Raw genomic sequence first — 20,087 nt, forward strand, 5'->3', positions numbered from 1 at the left:
GAAACATGCATTCCGGAACATTTCCGATCCCCACCCTTTTCGAATATTATTGTTCTTCACTCATTGACAATTCAATTAACCCACGTGCAATTTAACCCAATGCAGTTCCGGAACTTACATTTATATTATCGACACACGATGCGCGGCTCTAACGTTACGCTTATAAAGTTTACGTACCGACAAGCGCTTACGCCGTTGACCTAGAGACTATTATTACTTAATCCGCGCGGAAACAGTCCTTGTCGGTCTGCACTGCGGACAGTCCATGCGCGCCGTTGTCTTGTATAAACGACTTCTTGTACAGCCTAGTGCGGTGATATTACGTCATGAATCGATATTGTTTAGTGGTTGTTTTTAATGATAAAGACCTTTATTTTTAACATTGTCGTGTGTAAAAAATATGTTAATTTTTGGCATTTTCGAAATAAATTAAAGTTGGATAAGAACAAAGCCAAATTGAGAAGATTTTTACCAAAAATTGTAAATATCGATATCACTATTTGCAATCCCTAAACTTTTTATTAGTTGTTTACTTAGAATTTGCTCTGGCGTGTGAGTGAGCGTCTTTGCGGACTAGGTCTGGCGGCCAAAAGGTTAAACGAAGATGTATCCACTCAGTGTGTGGATTCCACTGTGTAGGGCGGGGCGCGATTCAGAATTTTAACTACACGGAACAGCGCCATCTACTGTTTGATTTTTTAACTACATGTATGTAGTATTAGTATGGATTGGGCATGAGTGTTGGAGGAAACTGATAGAACGGGATAGTCTTATGTATGTTTTATCGCATTGCGTATGTTGTCCCTCACGGACGCACGCGCATAGCTCATCTATAGGTTTCTACCATCTATGGTGGGCGGCGTCTCAAAAAAAGCTTAATAGCGCGATTTAAGATTTTTAGTCCACGGAACAACGCCATCTAGCGAGTGATTTTTAAACAATAGAACTCTAAAGATTGGACCTAAAGTGAAGGGAAATTTTAACCGAAGTTGGTTGTCGTGTTCATTTTGTATTGGAAATGGGCACTAATGGCATTGTAAGTATTAATTATATCTTCATTAAAAAATGGCTGTGACATGCCTTACAAGTTACTGAATTCATGTATAGGGATGATAGCAGACAAAGCCACATTTAGAACTGAAATGGGATAATATCCTTAGGTTTATTGCATTGTCAAAGTTTCATGTTTTTCCTAAGAGAAGGCAATATTTTTGATCTTACCAATTGTTATGCAATGAGCCTATTTTGGCTACAAATCCCTTTGATGGTAATGATGGTATGGTAAAAATAAACTTGTTTTCTTTTAAAAGTTTATTCTCAAAAATTCTCCACAATTACAGTGAAATATTGTCAATCCTCAGAGCAAACAAAAGCATCTGAGATTTCAAGATTAGTAAAGGATAACCAATACAATAATTTATGATATCAAATATTTCACATGAATTTAACGGCCTGCCACATACTTATGGCATGTACTTAGTGAAACTTACACATTAAGATTTAAAGTGGTTTACTGTTACATTAAAGATCACGAACAAGAAAAATACATATGGTACAATTCAATGGACGCAGTTTAGCGAAAAGGATCCATCCTCTAAAATTTGTCATTTAAATGAATGACTTTTCCTTTTGACAGAAAGTTCAAATTTTACTAACAGATTTTTGTGGATTGGTCCTTTTCCCTAAACTACGTCCAATTATGGTTAATTAGTTTAAATTAACACGATAAAAGCACTGTGTATTTAGATAATTAGCCAATGTAAACCAGCAGAAAAGTAATGGAATGAAAATTTTATGACAAAATTGTCTTTGAAACAGTCCTGCTTGTTCATCCAATCACATTTTTTAGAGGGCACTGGGCATTTCATTTAACAATCTTCACTATTTACAAATCTTCGTCTTCATCGGGCAGGGCAGTGTCTTGAGCCTCTTTGAGATCCTTTTCGATCTGGTTCTGCCATTGTGGGTCCATGGTGACTTCTGGGGGCACGAGCGCAGGCATAGCCACAAATTCTAGGTTGCCATCACCAATCAGTTTGCGTGCCAGCCAAAGGAAGGGCTTCTCGAAGTTGTAGTTTGACTTGGCTGAGATGTCATAATACTGGAAGAAAAATAAATTTGTTAGATCCTTAAATTAGTAAACATCTAAAACGATATTCTAGTTCCTATCATACTAATTACAGAGAAAAAATTGTAATTTAGTGCCATAGTGCACAAAGTTGTTATTACAACCAAATTTTCTGCATAATTAGTATGACTGTAAACTAGGGTACCGAAAATGAATGCCTCGCTTGAGGCAATGCAACCAAGGCATGTCTACACTGGCAGTTTTGAGCGACCGTGTCGACCCAGCTGATGATCAACATAACTGACTTGACACTTGTCCAAATTACTCTGCAAATAGTATATAACAAAGACAAGACAAGAGCAAGAAAGAAGTCCTATTATAATGCAAGATTTACTAGGAAATGATCTTATCTTTAAAATGTGTATATAAAGGTCACTGCATAGCTATGATACTACCATTGGAATAATATTGTCAACAATGCACTAATATTCTAAACCAATTTAAATGAGTTAAACAAAATATGAAGCTTACTTGAAGATTCTTTTTCCTGTGGAAAACAATCGTTTTCGCTTTGACTTTCCTGTCTTTAATATCGACTTTGTTTCCACATAAAACAATGGGGATGCCTTCACATACGCGCACCAAGTCTCTGTGCCAGTTGGGGACGTTTTTGTAAGTGACGCGAGACGTTACGTCGAACATAATTATGGCGCATTGTCCTTGAATATAGTAACCGTCTCGAAGACCTCCGAACTTCTCTTGGCCGGCTGTATCCCATACGTTGAATCTAATTGGGCCGCGGTTCGTGTGAAAAACAAGAGGGTGCACTTCGACTCCGAGCGTCGCGACGTATCGCTTCTCGAACTCTCCAGTCAAATGTCGTTTGACGAATGTTGTTTTGCCAGTGCCGCCGTCGCCAACCAGCACGCATTTGAATGTGGGCATATCATCAGCCATTTTGATTAATTTGTTTCTAGTCCTGAAAACAGTAAAAACTTTGCATGAGTTGGATAAGATTCATAGTTCATACGATGACTACACAATGGCCAACCAAGCTTGCACCACTATTTATTACTCACTGGTTCGTTATTAAACAATAGCTATTAAAAAACAGACTTTAAATAGTTTAGAGCATTAAGTTTCAATTAGAACTTATTTCACGGTTAATCTTCCAAATTTAAAATTGTTTCAAGTTTTCCATCAAATGGCGCTCAACTATCCGCACAGGAATTTAGCCTAATGGTACCGCACACTTAAACAAATTACACATAAACTACATTTCATGGGTCACAAATAAATATCAGAATAAAAAGCTTAGCACTAATTGATTATGAATAAGTAACATAAAAATACAATTTACCGAGATTGTCTAAGAAAACTGCGATTTAACTTAGCACTGGCAAAAGTCGTTACGGCTCACAATGGCGTCACTGAACTAGACGGAAGAATACTTTGACACCGACAGGCGCAATGACAACTGTAGTCATATGCATGTCCCTTAAAATAGTGAAACACTAACAAAATATTAATAAATACTAAAAAGAATATACTATTCTATTTTTAAAAGAATACTCAATTTATTGAAGTAATTTGTCTTAGCGTTTTTAATTAGATTGCAAGAATAATTTTATTAAGTATTTTGCCTGATACATCCATGATACATCTCTTCCCTTCTGTGACGTCAGAAATTTAGCGCCATCATCGTGCATACGGTCCAACTCAAACTTATGGAGATGAGTATTTAGAGTCGGACCAAAAAAAGTCTGCAGCGGATTAGATAGCCCACGCAGTGCAAGTGTTGTTTATAAGTCATAATTTCATAGAAGTTTGACGTTTAAAATAACACTTGCACTGCGTGAGCTATCAAATCCGCTGCAGACTTTTCTTGGTCTGACTCTATTCCTTTACGAGCTGTGGACCTTTACCACGGATTGTGCGGGTGGACTTGGGGTGGACCGGAAATGGGGACTTGACATCACTTTGACATTGACAGATTGATGATGATGAATATGGAATATATATAGATGGTCAAGCAAACCTTGTCAGTAGAAAAAGGCGCGAAATTCAAATTTTCTATGACGATATCCCTTCGCGCCTATTTTTTTCAAATTTGCCGCCTTTTTCTACTGACAAGATCTGCTTGACCATCTATATATATGACATTGACGTACATTAAGCGTTTTTGCATTTAAAAAATAATAAATATTACCTTATAATAAATCGATTGCTATTTGTTAAACTACTTATTAGGGCTTATTGGGTAAATGTATAGCAATCAAATTATTGAATGCACTATTTAAAAAATGCAGTTGCATTATCGCCAGATTTTTTATGTCATCTTTTGTCTATAATGTTGCCGCACTAAAAAATTAAGTTTCGTTTGGTTCTTGCGTGGTGGCGTATCGATTTTTGTTGAGTGAAGTCAGTGAAGTGATCGTAGTGTTCGTGTCCTTTAATTCCTTTATTTTAGTGACGTTTTTAGAAAAATATCTGTGAATGGGATTGTGTAACAAGATAAAACGTTTATTTGGTGTGTGATTTTCCATTAAGGATGACGAAGGACAGGTTAGCGGCGCTTCAAGCGGTAAGTTTTTCGTCTGCCTAATATAACCAAAGGTCTTTCTCGTTGGCCATGAATTCGCGAAAGAATAGCATTGAGTATGGCATTTATGATAGCGTTTTGTAGGTCATAGTTTCTTATACTCCCGCATAACATTGTTTGTATGATTTTATGCAGAAATGTATCAAATTCTTATTGGATTCTTTAGTCTATTCGCCCCACCCCTAAGATTTATAACACTGGTGATATTAGGGGTGATAAAATGTACCGAAATAATACTTTTTTTCAGTTATTACTAAGGCAGTAACTTATTGATTGTTCAAAAACTTGGCATGAAGCCTTTGACAGGACTTGGACAAGACACGGAAATGAACTTGGAAACTTGCCTTAAATCCTTTTGAAAAAAGTTTAAATTATGCTTGTAAGATATGAGTATTCAGGATTTATGATACATTTTTCTGAATATTTTACTACTCGCTAGGTTTTCCTATACAACAGCTAAACAAACAGCTAAGTTCATTAGGTACTCTGATTGGATATAAATTAATTGGATTAACAACCATGATGCTAGCGTTTATGGCATAGAAAGCTTTAATCTGAGTGTTTCATATTTAATCATTGTAACAAACATTAGATTTCCTAACATTATACCATACTACTACCTAAAAATTATCAATACAAATTATTCAACTCTAAACAATATTTTAATCCTCTCTAAAAACGACTGTACCTAAATCATAAGCTGCTGACGGGGTTTTTAATGTTTTTTATGTTTGTTTTTAGTTCTTTACTTTTTTAAGTACTTGCATACCTGCTATTATTGCAATATATTTATTGGGCAACAATGACCCAGGGGCAAATAATAAAAAGTTATAATTTCCAACTGCTTAATTTTTTTTCATGTATGCTACTAAATTACCTGGTGATGAAAAAAAAGGTCTAAACAAAAATTTCATGGACAATTTGGGTCGCTGATGGATTGTCCGCAACTCCGATACTGATTTGTATTAGAATCTTAGATTTTTTTCCTAATAAAAACCCTAGTTAGTCACATAACAGAAAGCTTGCTGCGGTTTATTAGGAATGGCAGTAAAACACCTTACAATTCGATTATTTATCTAGATTAAACTTTATTAAATTGTACAATTGTAAGGAAAACTGTAGATATAATAATAATAATAAAAAAAAATGTACAACGGGACGGGACTAAGTTTTAAGATTTACCATTAACATTTTAAGATTTACCTTAGATATGACACCGTAAGATTGTGAACCCGTTAGTTTATAATCTAACGTAGGTTAGGTTAGATTATAATCTCCCTACTGTCAGTTTATAATGTAACTAGCGAGATTATAATATGACGAGTGTTTACAATTTTACAGTGACAGATACGAGATTAAGTCCCGTTGTACAATTTAGTAATGTGTAAAAATCTTGAAAGTTCCGCTCCCGACCCGTGGTCCAACCGCTATGTCCAACTGGTTGCACCACGAGTAAGTAAAACTATCCGTAGTTCGACTGTCAGAATATTAAATCAGTGTTGATTAAACTTTTACAAATATGTATCATTTCTACAAAATTGCATTCAGAAATAAACATTTGAAAAGCTTTTTTTGTCTATCTAACAAATACATTGTGAAACTGTGATAAAAACATTCAAATATTATTCAATATTATCAGTGCTTATAAAATTCCTCCATTTTATTTATCACAATCATTTAAATTAATTGAGTGCCAAAGGGCCCAAACGCAATAAATCATTCTTTACTGTAATTGATATGAATGACAAAGCTATTTTTCCTTATATGCGAAAGCCATTAAAGCTGATTTGTAAGTTCATTATGAACATATGATTATACAACATATGATTATACAAAATCAACATTACATTCCGTTGTCGTGGCATTGTTGACTCGTTATCAGTTACGCGCCATCCGGCGGCTATCAATGCTCAGGGTTGGGCAAAATACTGGCTTCCACGTATTTGAAATACAAATTACAAAATACATTTTTAAAAGTATTTGAAATACAAAATACAAACTACTTTGGTGACGGGTATTTGAAATACAAAATACAAATTACAGTGTTTAAAATAATGTATTTCAATTACAAAATATACCTTTATTTATTTTTTTGTTTAGCATTTAGTTTTAACGTTAACGAATATCCTTTCATATAAACTTATAGGGTCATTGCGCTAGTTTTCGTCCACCTCTACATTCCTGCACAAATTTGGACTGATTTCAATCCTTATGTCTAAGGCGTCTAAGCAATATATCTGTCTACATATAACAATGATATTTCGCAAAAAGGAAGCGCTGGTGGCCTAGCGGTAAGAGCGTGCGACTTGCAATCCGGAGGTCGCGAGTTCGAACCCCGGCTCGAACCAATGAGTTTTTCGGAACTATGTACGAAATATCATTTGATATTTACCAGTCGCTTTCGGTGAAGGAAAACATCGTGAGGAAACCGGACTAATTCCAATTACGGCCCTAGTTTACCCTCTGGGTTGGAAGGTCAGATGGCAGTCGCTATCGTAAAAACTAGTGCCAACGCCAATTACTGGGATTAGTTTCCAAGCGGACCCCAGGCTCCCATGAGCCGTGGCAAAATGCCGGGACAACGCGAGGAAGATGAAGATTTCGCAAAAAGTAGTAAATTAAAAATGAAATATATATTTGATAATCCGTCAAGTCGTCGAAAACTAGTGCATGGACGGAAACTACTGCAATGACCCTATCCCCTAGATTTAAACGAAAAGTTCCACGCAGAAGTTGACCTAATATAGATCCAGTATCCAGCCAATGAAAATTGTATCTCGGCTGGATCAGAGGTTCGCGGTCAGCTCACAGCTTGTGCGAGAGATTAGACATTTTAGGATTATAGAATTTAATAAAATGTATTTATAGAAATGTATTTTGAAGCTTGAAGTATTTGAAATACAAAATACTAAATACATGTGAGTGCAGTATTTGAAATACCAAATACAAAATACTTTTGAGGTAGTATTTGAAATACAAATACAAAATACTAATTTGTATTTCAAATACGTATTTCAAATACATGTAATTGAAATACTGCCCAACCCTAATGCTGACTCATTAAAAGTTTGCATCATCAAAAGCTGCATCACCATTCGATACATAGTGCCTGGGAGGTCGTTAGCGAAGCGTCTATGTCTACGCTGAAAAACCCGGTGACGTCACCTTGTGAGGTCATCTTAACTAGATCTAAGTATGTTTTTGTCCTTGTCGGGATTTTAATGTGCCTACTTAAAGTGAAAAAGAGCATAGCTGTGTAGACAAGCTATTACTGTTGTAAATTGCGGGAGAAAAAGTTTTTGCCTTCTCCGGAAGTTGAGGACACGGCTAATGGATTCATACAACGCTAAGAAAACGAAGGATTAAAAGAAAAAAGTATAATTTCACACGTTCTATAACTTCTATAAAATGTGTTGCAAAATTGAAAAGTAAAGTATTTAACTCGGGTGAAAGCAACTATTTCACCCTCGAAGTATTAGTGCTTTCTCTTCGTTCAAGCGCAAAAATATATTGGGTTCAATGGGTCACTTTCAACCACTACTTAACAATCTACTAGTTGACCTTATATAATCCGCCTGCAAACTGTCCATTTACCATAGTCCATTCAGCGCTAATCACGACACGTTGTCGTTTTGCCTCTACGAAGCATTTTCGGTAAACATCGTGTTCGGTACATGTACATACCTGGAAACCCATGTTATCTGCTACGGCGTAGCGCTACGTGGGGTTACCTAACTACCCATCCCTACGTGATTGCCATATGAACAATGAAATATCCTAAAAAAAGTCCCGACATCACCCTAAAAATCCTGTCATTTCCTGCACGGTCATTACTTCCTCCCTTATTCTAAAACCTTTCGTGAGCCATTATCCCCTTAAGTATGTTAGTGTTAAGGACCCCACATCACAACTCGCCACAATACGCTGTAAAGTGTCATTCTTTGGAACTTGCTAACTATGTAAACAAACCGCCATAATTAAAATTGTCTCTGATTGTCAATTTACTAGTGACTTTTGTTTACATAGTAAGTTCCATAGAATGACACTTTAGCATAACCTCCCAATTGCTCTGCCCAACTCCAAACTTTTTGTTAGCTTCTAGTGGTCAGTAGAGGTGTTTAAAAAAGCCTGACACTCGCTAAGTCCGCCTGACAAAGGGCCAAAAATCCTGACGTATTGCAACCCTCTACCCCTACGGTAGAGTCTGTTTGGATTTTTGGAAAGAGAAGAGTCGTTGAATGCCTTTTGGGCCCCATACATTCCACGACTCTTCTCTTTCCGCACAGACTCTAGTACCCGAGATTTAAAATTTTAAGTCCCTTCAGAGAGAGATTTTAAAATCCCTTCCAACAATTATTCGGTTGGTTGAACTAGTGACGAAAATTCGTAACGTAACGTACCGGCCTTAGTTGGCGCTAACAAACTCCTAATTGGACTACTCGCCACCTAATTAACTATGTAGGTACTTACAACTTGATTACGCGAAGAAGAGGCCATAGACTGAAACTGAAATCCTTAAAGGGTCTAAGTTTTGACTCGATTTATAATTTACTAGCGACCCGCCCCGGCTTCGCACGGGTTAACAAATTATACATAAACCTTCCTCTTGAATCACTCTATCTATTAAAAAAACCGCATCAAAATCCGTTGCGTAGATTTAAAGATCTAAGCATACATAGGGACAGACAGACAGCGCGAAGCGACTTTGTTTTTATACTATGTAGTGATTATTGAAATTAAGTTTGTTAATTTATATACTCAATTATATTATATGAACGCAGATGCAGGCTGATGGCAATGTATTGCTTAAACTTGCTGAATTCACTAGCAAAAGTGGACCAGTAGGTACCTATCTTTATCTTTACCACGAGTCGGACACTGATATATTCGTTAGCGACTGCGTAAACTAACTCACAATGCATCTCCTTGTGTTTGAGAGATCTGAAAACTATCGTCAAGAAAATACGAGTAGGGCGTGTCTAAAAATTGTAAAGTTCACCTCGCTCCCTATTTTCTGCTGCTGAGAGTACGACGCAACTGAAACTCATCATTCGCTTGCCCTTATTTCATTTGAGGTCAGTGCAGCATGTCCTTTTCCTTCTCTACTTCTCTGTCGCCCGTCGCCGTCACCTCATCATTCACTTGTGTTCTGTATTATCTTCCACTCAGCCCCATCCACCTTTTCTACGGTTTTCTTTTCCTCTTGCTTCCCTCCACATTCATTAGTAATACCTGACTCTTTACATCAGTATCATCATTCCGCATCACATGCCCGTACCACGCTAGGCAATTTGCCCTTTCGTTTTCTACTCAACTGAAAATATTTGTTAAATAAAGCCATTCATAGCAGAGTGTCTATGAGTAAAGTAAAAATATGTATGAAGTAAGTTTCCTAATTGAGGTGATGACGCATAGTAATGACCTTCCTTAATGTAACATGCAATGCAACGTGTCCGAAAGCGGTTACAGTGTTTTACAAACTCATTACGTATGGCTATTGCAATTTGCGTATTTCGAAATGTTTTGAAACAAAATGTAACTTGCACAAAAATGACAATAATTCGTGAGCAGTAGTAATACTTATTTATTATAATATAATATATTATTAATTATTTATTAGAATTAGGAACAGTGTGATAAGGGAAAAGTGTGGACTGAACGAAGATGTAGTGACAAAAATTGAGAAAGGTATGTTGAGATGGTTTGGACACGTGGAAAGAACGAGTGAAAGAAGGCTGACAAAGAGTGTATAACTTATACATTATAAGGGAGAAGTAAAAGAGGGAGTTGGAAGAGGCAGACCTAGGCGGACTTTCTCCGATCAGATCGGGGAAATCCTGAGGAAAGGCCAGGTCAAGAGCACCGTAAACCGGCGAGCGTGTCTTATATAGCTTGGAAAGCTATAAGACACGAGAAACATAAAAGTGTAACAAGGAAAATGAAATTTTACTTATTCAAATATAATTTGCTATGTAAATATAGCAACTTCGACCAGAATTAATTTCATGTTTAATATTAATATATGCAAATCCCTAAGGTGCAACAGAGAAGATATGCTATAAGCTGATTCCCTGTTTTGTTCAATTTTTATTTACAATTTATTTGTGTTATCGTTGTAATATATTGCGTAAGGGGCCCACAGATTACCAGTTCGCCGGACGATATCAGCCTGTCAGTTGTTTAATTAGAATTGTCACCTTTTGCGTTTAACTGACAGGCCGATATCGTCCGGCGAACTGGTAATCTGTAGGCCCCTTTAGTCCTGCGCTCGGTGAGTTGACTGTCCGATAGTGACAGTTGATAATATCCTCCTTCCATATTTGTAAAGAATCCCGAGGTTGCATTACATTGGACTGGAATAACCAGTAACTTGACTCTTCTGTGTTTGCACAAAAATTAAGGTACAGGGACATTCGACCTGAACCGAGTAATGGCCGTTCTGACGAAGTTTTCGATCGTTTTCGAACACAATTTTTATCGTCAGATTGACCGACATTCAAATTTATACGCGATATCTGGAAGGATTTTCCCCATTAAACCAATTATTTTTAATGAAACGATCTGTAACAGACCATGTTTTGGCATTTTTCAACGTAAACTCATATCGTCAATATCTTCATATCTTTCTATACTTAACATTGTAACATCTTTATTATTGTAAATCAGGCGCGGATCCAGCCCTCAAAAAAGGTTGTGGTCACAGCAACCCAAAAATCTTAAAGTACGAGTCAGAGTATTAGGTGTCGAACTCGCTCATGAACAATCATGACTCTTGAACGACCATCCCGATCTCAATAGACCGTGATGACGTCATAAGTCTATTAGGGGGGTACCTAATGATTCTCCGAGCAATTTTTCGCAGATTATCGATTCAGAGAGTTTCGGCGAACATCTAACTTTTAGACGACATTTTCTAGTTTTGGTTCACATACCGTTCAATTCGCTTTTGTGTTGAACAATTATTGTAAGAATTTCATTTGGCAGAGTAATCTTCTCGTTTAAGGAACTTTTAGTCGTGATTTTTTGCCGTTTCTTGCGTAATGGTACGGAACCCTTCGTGCGCGAATGCGACTCGCACTTGGCCGGTTTTTTTAAAGATTTCGTTAAGTAGATAGTCTAGTCGAGAAGTTCAGGGTGGTGGAAAGTAGAGATACTTGTGATGGCTCATTGAATTCGGGATAATGTCTAAAAATTTCTAACAGTAGTAACATGAATTAAATAAATAAATAAATAAATATTAATGGACATTTTTACACAAATTGGCTAAGCCCCACGGTAAGCTCAAGAAGGCTTGTGTTGTGGGTACTCAGACAACGATAGATATAATATACAAATACTTAAATACATAGAAAACAACCATGACTCAGGAACAAATATCTGTGCTCATCACACAAATAAATGCCCTTACTGGGATTCGAACCCAGGACCGCGGCTTCACAGGCAGGGTCACTACCCACTAGGCCAGACCGGTCGTCAAAATGACATGGTTAAAATACACCATAAACCATGCATTATTTTTTTTTCCAAATTTTTAAATGAATATTTAATACCTTTAATAGTAGATTGTTATCCAAGGGATGAAAGGCACTCATTCCTCCCGAGGTAGTTTGGCGCTTGAACGTAGTGAGAGCGCCAATAGTCCAAGGCTGAAATGATGCCTTTCATCCGAGTTAAACACTCTACTTTTCATTTCGAATACGAAGAAAGTAAAATGTATGTGTTTTTTTTAAACATGAGAAAGTACAATTTTTTATAGTAAATCTTGAGGGTACTTTCAATTAACATTTAGGCAAAAGTATCAATATTTATGGAATGGGGAGTTAAATATCAGAATGAAAATTTTATAACAAATCCATTTAAACCCAATTTTCAAAAATATAGTCGTACTTGGAACGTAAAATGCTCTAGTGCAGAAACGTATCATTTTCTGCACACCTTTTAGAACAACAATGACCTTCTTTCAGAGCATGAGAAATGAAAAAACATATTACCCTTTCATGCCGCGTGCGCATCCTGAAAATGACGCGCGTAGGGCTATTTTTAGTGTTAAATGAAAACTATAAAGAGTATAAAGAGTACCTAACCTAGAGCTAGAATTTTTTAATGGGGATTTCCTCCTCTTTTGGAATATTTTGTCTTCATATCTTAAATTAGTTTACGAACCCCGGCTCGTACCAATGAGTTTTTCGGAATTTATGTACGAAATATCATTTGATATTTACCAGTCGCTTTTCGGTGAAGGAAAACATCGTGAGGAAACCGGACTAATCCCAATACGGGCCTAGTTTACCCTCTGGGTTGGAAGGTCAGATGGCAGTCGCTTTCGTAAAAACTAGTGCCCACGCCAATTACTGGGATTAGTTGCCAAGCGGACCCCAGGCTCCTATGAGCCGTGGCAAAATGCCGGGACAACGCGAGGAAGAAAAAAAAAATCTTAAATTAGTTTACGAGCATGTACTGGCCAAAAATAAAATACCATATGTATTTTTTCATGTTTATAATTATAACTTTAGCAATTTTTGATGTGCGCTACGAATACATTTTCTAGACATTATTCCGAATCGAATCAGGTATCACACCTATCACTATCACACGTATTATTGGGTGCAGTATCTATATTTTTCATCATTTTGAGCTTGTAGACTAGACTACTAAAAGTACTAAAGTTACAGGTAAATTAATGATTTAGCAATTGCGTTACTTACAACATTGATTCATTGATGCATATATAACACTTTTTATACATAGATAAATATAAAATTAAATGCAACGCTTATTACGCGGAAAAAACTCCTAAATACTCCTGTAAATTAAAAGCTGGTATTATTAATTTAGAAAATTGTACTAATATTTGTGAATGTTTAAGATTTCGAAGACCCTTTAAGGTGACGGTAGAGGTGGGTAAATTTTCAGATTCTGTCAATTTACCCCATTTCACACACAAGCGCACTTCACGCACACTACCTCACTTTACTGGGACAGGTCATTGACCCATCAAGTTTTTTTTAAGATAGCGTTTTGAGTTTAGTGGCCTCCTTTTAGGAAAAGCGTTCCATTGAAAGAAGAAAGAGAAACAATACATTTAATCTTGCTTTCCTTGTCTGTTCATGTCACACGTGACGTATTTAAATTCTAATAATTCATTTGGTTGTTGACAATTTTCTACATTATGGCTTTGTCGAGATACGCGTTTTCTAAAGTTAAACCGAATAAAACCAGATGTCATTAAGTCAGATGTAAAATTTTATTTACTACTCTATACGACTTTTCATAAGGCGCAAAATCAATTCAATGAGAATTTAAATAAATAAAGTTCCGGCAGGGTGCAAAATTTCAATAAGGCGGACAAAATAAAATTTGAAAATATATGGAAACAGTGTTGGCTAATGTATCCCTAATATCTTTACCGATTTACTTTTATGTGGTATGCCTTTTGTTTCGCTATTAAATTAATAAAATGAAAATAAATACCTTATTTTAATTACAATGTTACATTTTTAAATAATTTTTTGTGCTATACATACTTCAAAAAAATCGCTGGAGGCCTAGGAACCACTGGTAGCTTAGCGGTAAGAGCGTGCGAATTGCAATTCGGAGATCGCGAATGAGTTTTTCGGAACTTATGTACGAAATATCATTTGATATTTATCAGTCGCTTTTCGGTGAAGGAAAACATCGTGAGAAAACCGGACTAATCCTAATAAGAGCCTAGTTTACCCTCTGTGGGTTGGAAGATCAGATGGCAGTCGCTTTCATAAAAACTAGTGCCTGGTGATGATGTGACACATACTTCCAAAAAATTCTGCAAATATTTTACGTGACAACTGCTTATAAGTAAATATTATGTCGGTACACTTATAAAGTATAAAGTAGAAAATATCTTATAGGTACATAATATAAAAACCGATCATGTACCTACGAGTAGGGTTCACTATGGGTTCCACAGTTACACATTTTTATTGCATATGTTTTGTTTAAGACCAACTCACCTATAGGACATAGGTCTTCCATTAATGTTTTGGCGTTGAACTATTTTTTGTATACGTAATACAATTCTGAGATAGGTTATGGTACATTTTTGGTTACCTACTTCTAATTATGTATTATATCTGATATGTCACATGATACCAAAATCGCCGCAAAGTTAAAAAAAGTTCATTTATTTACGTTAGTAGTCCATCTTCGGATCACCGACTTAATTACTACTTCCTTACTTGACATATGTGTACCAAATTTCAATTGAACTAGTCCAGTAGTTACGGTGAAAATTGGCTTTAACAAAATGGCAGACACACGAGTGATCTTATAAGGGATATTTTTTTCCTTGAGTGAACGGTATGCACTTATCCCAATGCACTTCACGTTTCACGCGGCGCGGCGTAATCTGGCCCCTATTTCACCACGATGACAGGTACGTCATTTATAAAACATCACTATTATTGACGCTATAGGCATCCATGGACTACAGTTACCGCTTACCATCGGGCGGGTCGTATTCGTGTTTGCCACCATCATTGTATTATTTAAAAAACTTTAATTTATCGGATAAAACAGACATTTCTCTTGCGAAAAAATCTTGTGACAATTGTCACAAGATTTTTCAAAGTGTTTTCAGTAAGTCTTGACAGGAAATGAGTTCTGTGTCGCAATTTCGTGACAATTGTCGTGTTTCTAGTGACAATTGCCACAAAATAAGATTTTTTTAGTGGCAATATAATGGAGTTTATTTATTTATTAAAATGTTGGTGGCAAACAAGCACATCGCCCGTCCGACGGTAAGCGGTTACCGTAGCCTTTGGAGGCCTGTGACGTCAGCAACAGTGATGTCGACAATTGTCGCATCTGTCACCGTGGTCGTGGTGAAATATGGGCCAGTAAGTACCTAATAATCACAATGGTCTTAAGTGTCACAGACCCTACTGGCGCTTAAGTCCTTTATGTCAATTTCTGCCTATTTTAATATGATAGTTATTTAAGTTTTATTTTAAGTTAACCTTAGCTATAAGTTTAAAAAAATTGTTAAGATGTACTAACAAAATATGGACCATGTTTGTCTGAAATAAACGTTTTTTTTTTTAATTATTCAAAAAAAAGAAACCGAATAATTATATCGAACTACCGAGTACCGAACCTCCTTACAAATGTTAATCAGAATCAGTTGAGAAATGTGATTTGCAAAGGAGAAGAATTCGGATATACGAAAGCATTTTTGCCCAAGTTGAATCGGAGACCTTCGCTAACGCTCGGTCAATGATGGTTTAGGTACAGCCAGCTGCAGAGGAAAGGTATATACCACCCCTGCATACAATCATCTTTGCAAGGGTGGTACCTTTTCTCTGCAGCTGACTGTAGGTACACCTATAAAAATGGTTGTCCCTTCCCTGCTGTAATTTTATACCGGTACCGTACTTTATATTTCAACCGGTATAGTTTTAACTTCAAAACGAACCGGTATTGATAAATAATAACGGTACCATACCGCTTATACAGTAAAGAAAGCATGTCTTTGCTTTGCACAATTATTGTGTGGACAAAATTCTTATAATCACCGAAACATACCTACGATTCCTACACACATAATGTCATTGAAATAAAACATTGTTTTTTTATAGTTTTATATAATACTCGATATATACACATAACAATAACCAGAGGCCGCTGCGGTATTGGCCTGTAAGCTTCATCTCGGTCTCCAAATCCGCAAAAACTAGTTAGTACTAAATGCTGGTCTTGCCGTTGTTCTAGATTCTTGAATATTATCAGAACAGCACGTAATCGCATACATATAGACGGAACGAACGGCAACAAAGTAGGTGTAGACACTGTAAGACTTTCAGGTATTAAACGAATTACGCTTAGTATTAATAGGTAAGTAATATTTAAATGAATATATAATTCTCTAACGTAAATACAAGATTACAATTGACATCAAAAGTCATTGACGTACAGAAGTCATATACATTTTTTTTAATGACGCAAAATCGATACCAGCGTAATGAAAATCAATCCCAATCACTAAAACGAGTCTTTAAACTTTTTTCATTTTAAGCGGGTTTTGAAGGAACAAGTTACTTAAATTCGATTTTAATCGTATTGTTTCAGGATAGTTTACTGCTGTTTTCGATCGTTACGACCTGTAAATAACAACAAATCAAATTTTAATTATATTTATTTACCCTATTTTTGGAAATACAATTTATCTACTGGTATACATTTTCGTATGCGTATATGATGAAATGTCCAGAAATGTCTATAATAATGTCAAAAACGAGCTACGACGACGTACACGTCTGCTTCGATCCAAGGCCAGCGGCCATCTGACTCGAAGAAGAATTTTGAGTGATGTCGTCAATGTATGGAAATTGTACGAAAGTTTACATTTGGGATTGAATGTCTGTGTTGTATTTGTGAGTAAAAATATAAGTAGGTAATAATTTGCTAGTTTAGTTATCTAGCTTTCAAAATCACACAACAACTCAATTACTGTCAAAGGCAAAACTGTAATGCGTGTTGCTCAAACGGAACTCCATATTTAGATTTTTGGATACTTTTAGTGTCGATTTGTAGAGAATTACAGCAAATAAAAAATATTATGGCGTGAAGAGCCGGTACACGGCTTCTTCGTGAACAAATTTACGTATAATTTAATGCAGTTATTAAACATTTCTTGAACAAATTGATTGCACAAAGTGAGCTCTAAATCGAAAACGTCATATACCGTCCCCTTAAGCTAAAAATAATTGCCCCTGTTAGTAAATAATCTTTATGCTAGCAAATAATTAGGACTGTTGTCAGCTGATATTAACTTACGAGAATTTCTAATTCATAGGTACCAGTTGATCACATTACCTACCGTTTCAAGTTTTCAACCAATGGTTACCTACTCGGGTAATCGTGACAGTTAGCTACCAAACGATCAGTCTAGTAAAGTTAATCCGCATATCAATAGGTATTATGCCAACAACTCTGCGTAAAGAAATTCTGCGAAAGGTTCCTCTGCCAAAGTTTCTGCGAAAAATCGGCGTAGTTTTAGCCGGGGAATCGATAGGACATACTATTAGGGTTGTGGGCATGCCCATCGTGCCCACAACGGTGGATCCGCGCCTGTTGTAAATGTACCATAATCATGCATAAAGACATTTTTGATTGATTTTGATTGTTTAGTTTTAGTGAATGCTTTCTATACTTCTTAAAACTTAAAATAAGTTTTTGGCAAAAAATTATATTTTGGTACAAGCTTTTATCGCTGACTGTACTTTTCTTACAACAGACAACTAATAATCATCGAGACAATTCTAAAAACCCCTAACACAATTAGGTTGCGTTGTTTCATCACAGTTCCTATGGCCACCTCCTGTCTCCATCATCAGATCAGTTCGACGGTACCATATTATTGTATTGTCATCAGAACTACATACATCTGCTAATTTTCATGTCATGACGCTACGATCCTTGGAAGATGGTTAAATTAGTTACCTTAGATTCCATTACATGTTAGTTACATACAGGTCGTGAATTCCTATGGCCACCTCCTGTCTCCATCATCAGATCACTTCGACAGTACCATATTATTGTATTGTCATCAGAACTACTTACAGCTGTCAATTTTCATGACGCTATGATCCTTGGAAGATGGTTAAATTAGTTACCTTAGATTCCATTACATAGTTACATACAGGTCGACCTAATAAAAGCTTGTTAAAAAAATTATTATTTTTTAAATATCTAGCACGCTACAAGATGAAACCTATAATAGGTAAGTAATAATAGTATCAATTCAGATTATTTTACACAGTTATTTTTACTTATAAGAGCTATAAGTATATGATCGTAAAATAGAATTTAGACAAATGGGGAATTGTCAAACTTCTATTTTACGATTATCTCAAAGTTCCGCTGTAGTCACGACGGTATGACATTTCACCGATCGCCGTTATAAAAGAAAGGGTAGCGGTATCAAGGTTGCTGGGGAAGGTTCAAGTGCTCGTCTCACCTGACGTCACCGAACGTCCCTGCTCATGTAATGCAACAGCTGATTCACATTGTGTCTACATTTAGCGCGCGTTTACTCTCTAGGGGAGGAAGAATTAAATTTCCGCCTGCATTAGACATGTATGAGAAATATGTTACTAGGGGCACAGACACAGTACCTACTGTCAACGCTTTGGTTAAATAACTTTTTGAAATATTTTAAATAAATATGTTTGGTTAATGTTGAGTTTCCTCGAAGATCTCGACGTATATGACAGTTAATTCTGATTTTTTGTTTCAATTTCTTATACATTTGGTTGTTTATTTTGTCCTGAATACTAGGTATTAAAACTTATTCGGATCGACACACACCTTCGCCTAGCTAAAACTAAGTACGTATATTCTTGTTACTTAACTGTTGTCCTTCTGTTAATCTTACATCTGTTCTCTATTTGGTCATACCCCTGAGCCACATAATACCCCTGAGGCCACAAACTTTAACCTTGTAAATCTCGGAGCGTTTCTTTCCTTATTTCTAATGTTTTTAGGGTTCCGTGTCTCGAAAAGAAAAAAAAAAGAACCTTCTAGGATCACTTTGGTGTCCGTCCGTTCATTCATCTGTCTGTCAAGACCTATTATCTCGAGAACGCGTGGAGGTATCGACTTGAAATTAAAACCATATACTCAAGTCTGCAGCCCCTTGAAGCTGTGAAAAAATCAAACTTCTAAGTTAACGTAAAAAAAAGATACGGCCGTTTATGCCGCATAAAACTTATATTTCGACACTCTCAAGGGAATCAAAATGTATGGGGACTTCTCTTTGACTTAGATTCCTAGAACTATGAAATTTGGCAAGTAATATTGTCTTACATTACAAGTACAGGGCTCAATCTTAAAACTATACATTTCTAAAAAATAAAATAAAATAAAGTTTGTACGGAACCCACGGTGGGCGAGTCCGAGTCGCACTTGGCCGGTTTTTTTAACTTTAATCCCCTTATTCATAAAACTTAGCAACCATTTAAATAACTTCTGTAAAATTTTGTCTCTTTCTAAAAACAGAATGTCAAAATGACGGATAGGGTCAATCGATTACCAACGGTTTATTCGATTTGAAAGACGTTTATGAATAACGCCATAAGACTAATATAAATATTGTATATTTGTACCTGTGAGAACGCCACACTAACAGAATAACATGCATAAGACCAATAATTTGAAAAGTATGATAAAATTGTTTCACGAACGTGGAGATAAAAGCGTATCGTATTCAGTTCACGACTTCACGAGCCCGAACGACGCGCCCCGCAGCGAAATCTATAATATTCAATTTATTCCTCCCGATGTTGCTATCGTGCGTTCTATGCATTACTCTTCGGTTAGTTAGCGAACTACCCCAATACCCAAGTGATATTTGCCTAACGATTTTTTGTAGTTGTAAATTGC

General features: G+C 36.2%; 2 protein-coding genes across 7 annotated transcripts in view; one reads left to right on the plus strand and one right to left on the minus strand.

The window, feature by feature from the left end:
- Positions 1-1,749: 1,749 nt before the first annotated feature.
- On the minus strand, positions 1,750-3,025 carry LOC134648725 (GTP-binding nuclear protein Ran). The gene is made up of 2 exons (XM_063503231.1): positions 2,600-3,025; positions 1,750-2,101 (listed from the first exon to the last, which is right to left on the minus strand). The coding sequence occupies exons 1-2, from the start codon at positions 3,023-3,025 to the stop codon at positions 1,886-1,888; spliced, it is 642 nt and encodes a 213-aa protein (XP_063359301.1). The 3' UTR covers positions 1,750-1,885.
- A 1,440-nt stretch (positions 3,026-4,465) lies between these two features.
- The window catches only part of LOC134648766 (syntaxin-1A), a 76,794-nt gene continuing 61,172 nt past the window's right edge, over positions 4,466-20,087 (plus strand). For 5 of the 6 annotated variants that reach the window (XM_063503317.1, XM_063503320.1, XM_063503318.1 and 2 more), the window contains exon 1: positions 4,469-4,652. In XM_063503317.1, the coding sequence (XP_063359387.1) occupies positions 4,620-4,652 (33 nt within the window). In that variant the 5' untranslated portion in view covers positions 4,469-4,619. Of the gene's footprint in view, positions 4,653-20,087 lie in introns of all 6 variants that reach the window. The other variant, XM_063503322.1, reaches the window with a different exon arrangement.

The sequence above is a fragment of the Cydia amplana genome, chromosome 6 (genome assembly GCF_948474715.1).
Source record: "Cydia amplana chromosome 6, ilCydAmpl1.1, whole genome shotgun sequence".
Taxonomy (NCBI): Eukaryota; Metazoa; Arthropoda; class Insecta; order Lepidoptera; family Tortricidae; genus Cydia; species Cydia amplana.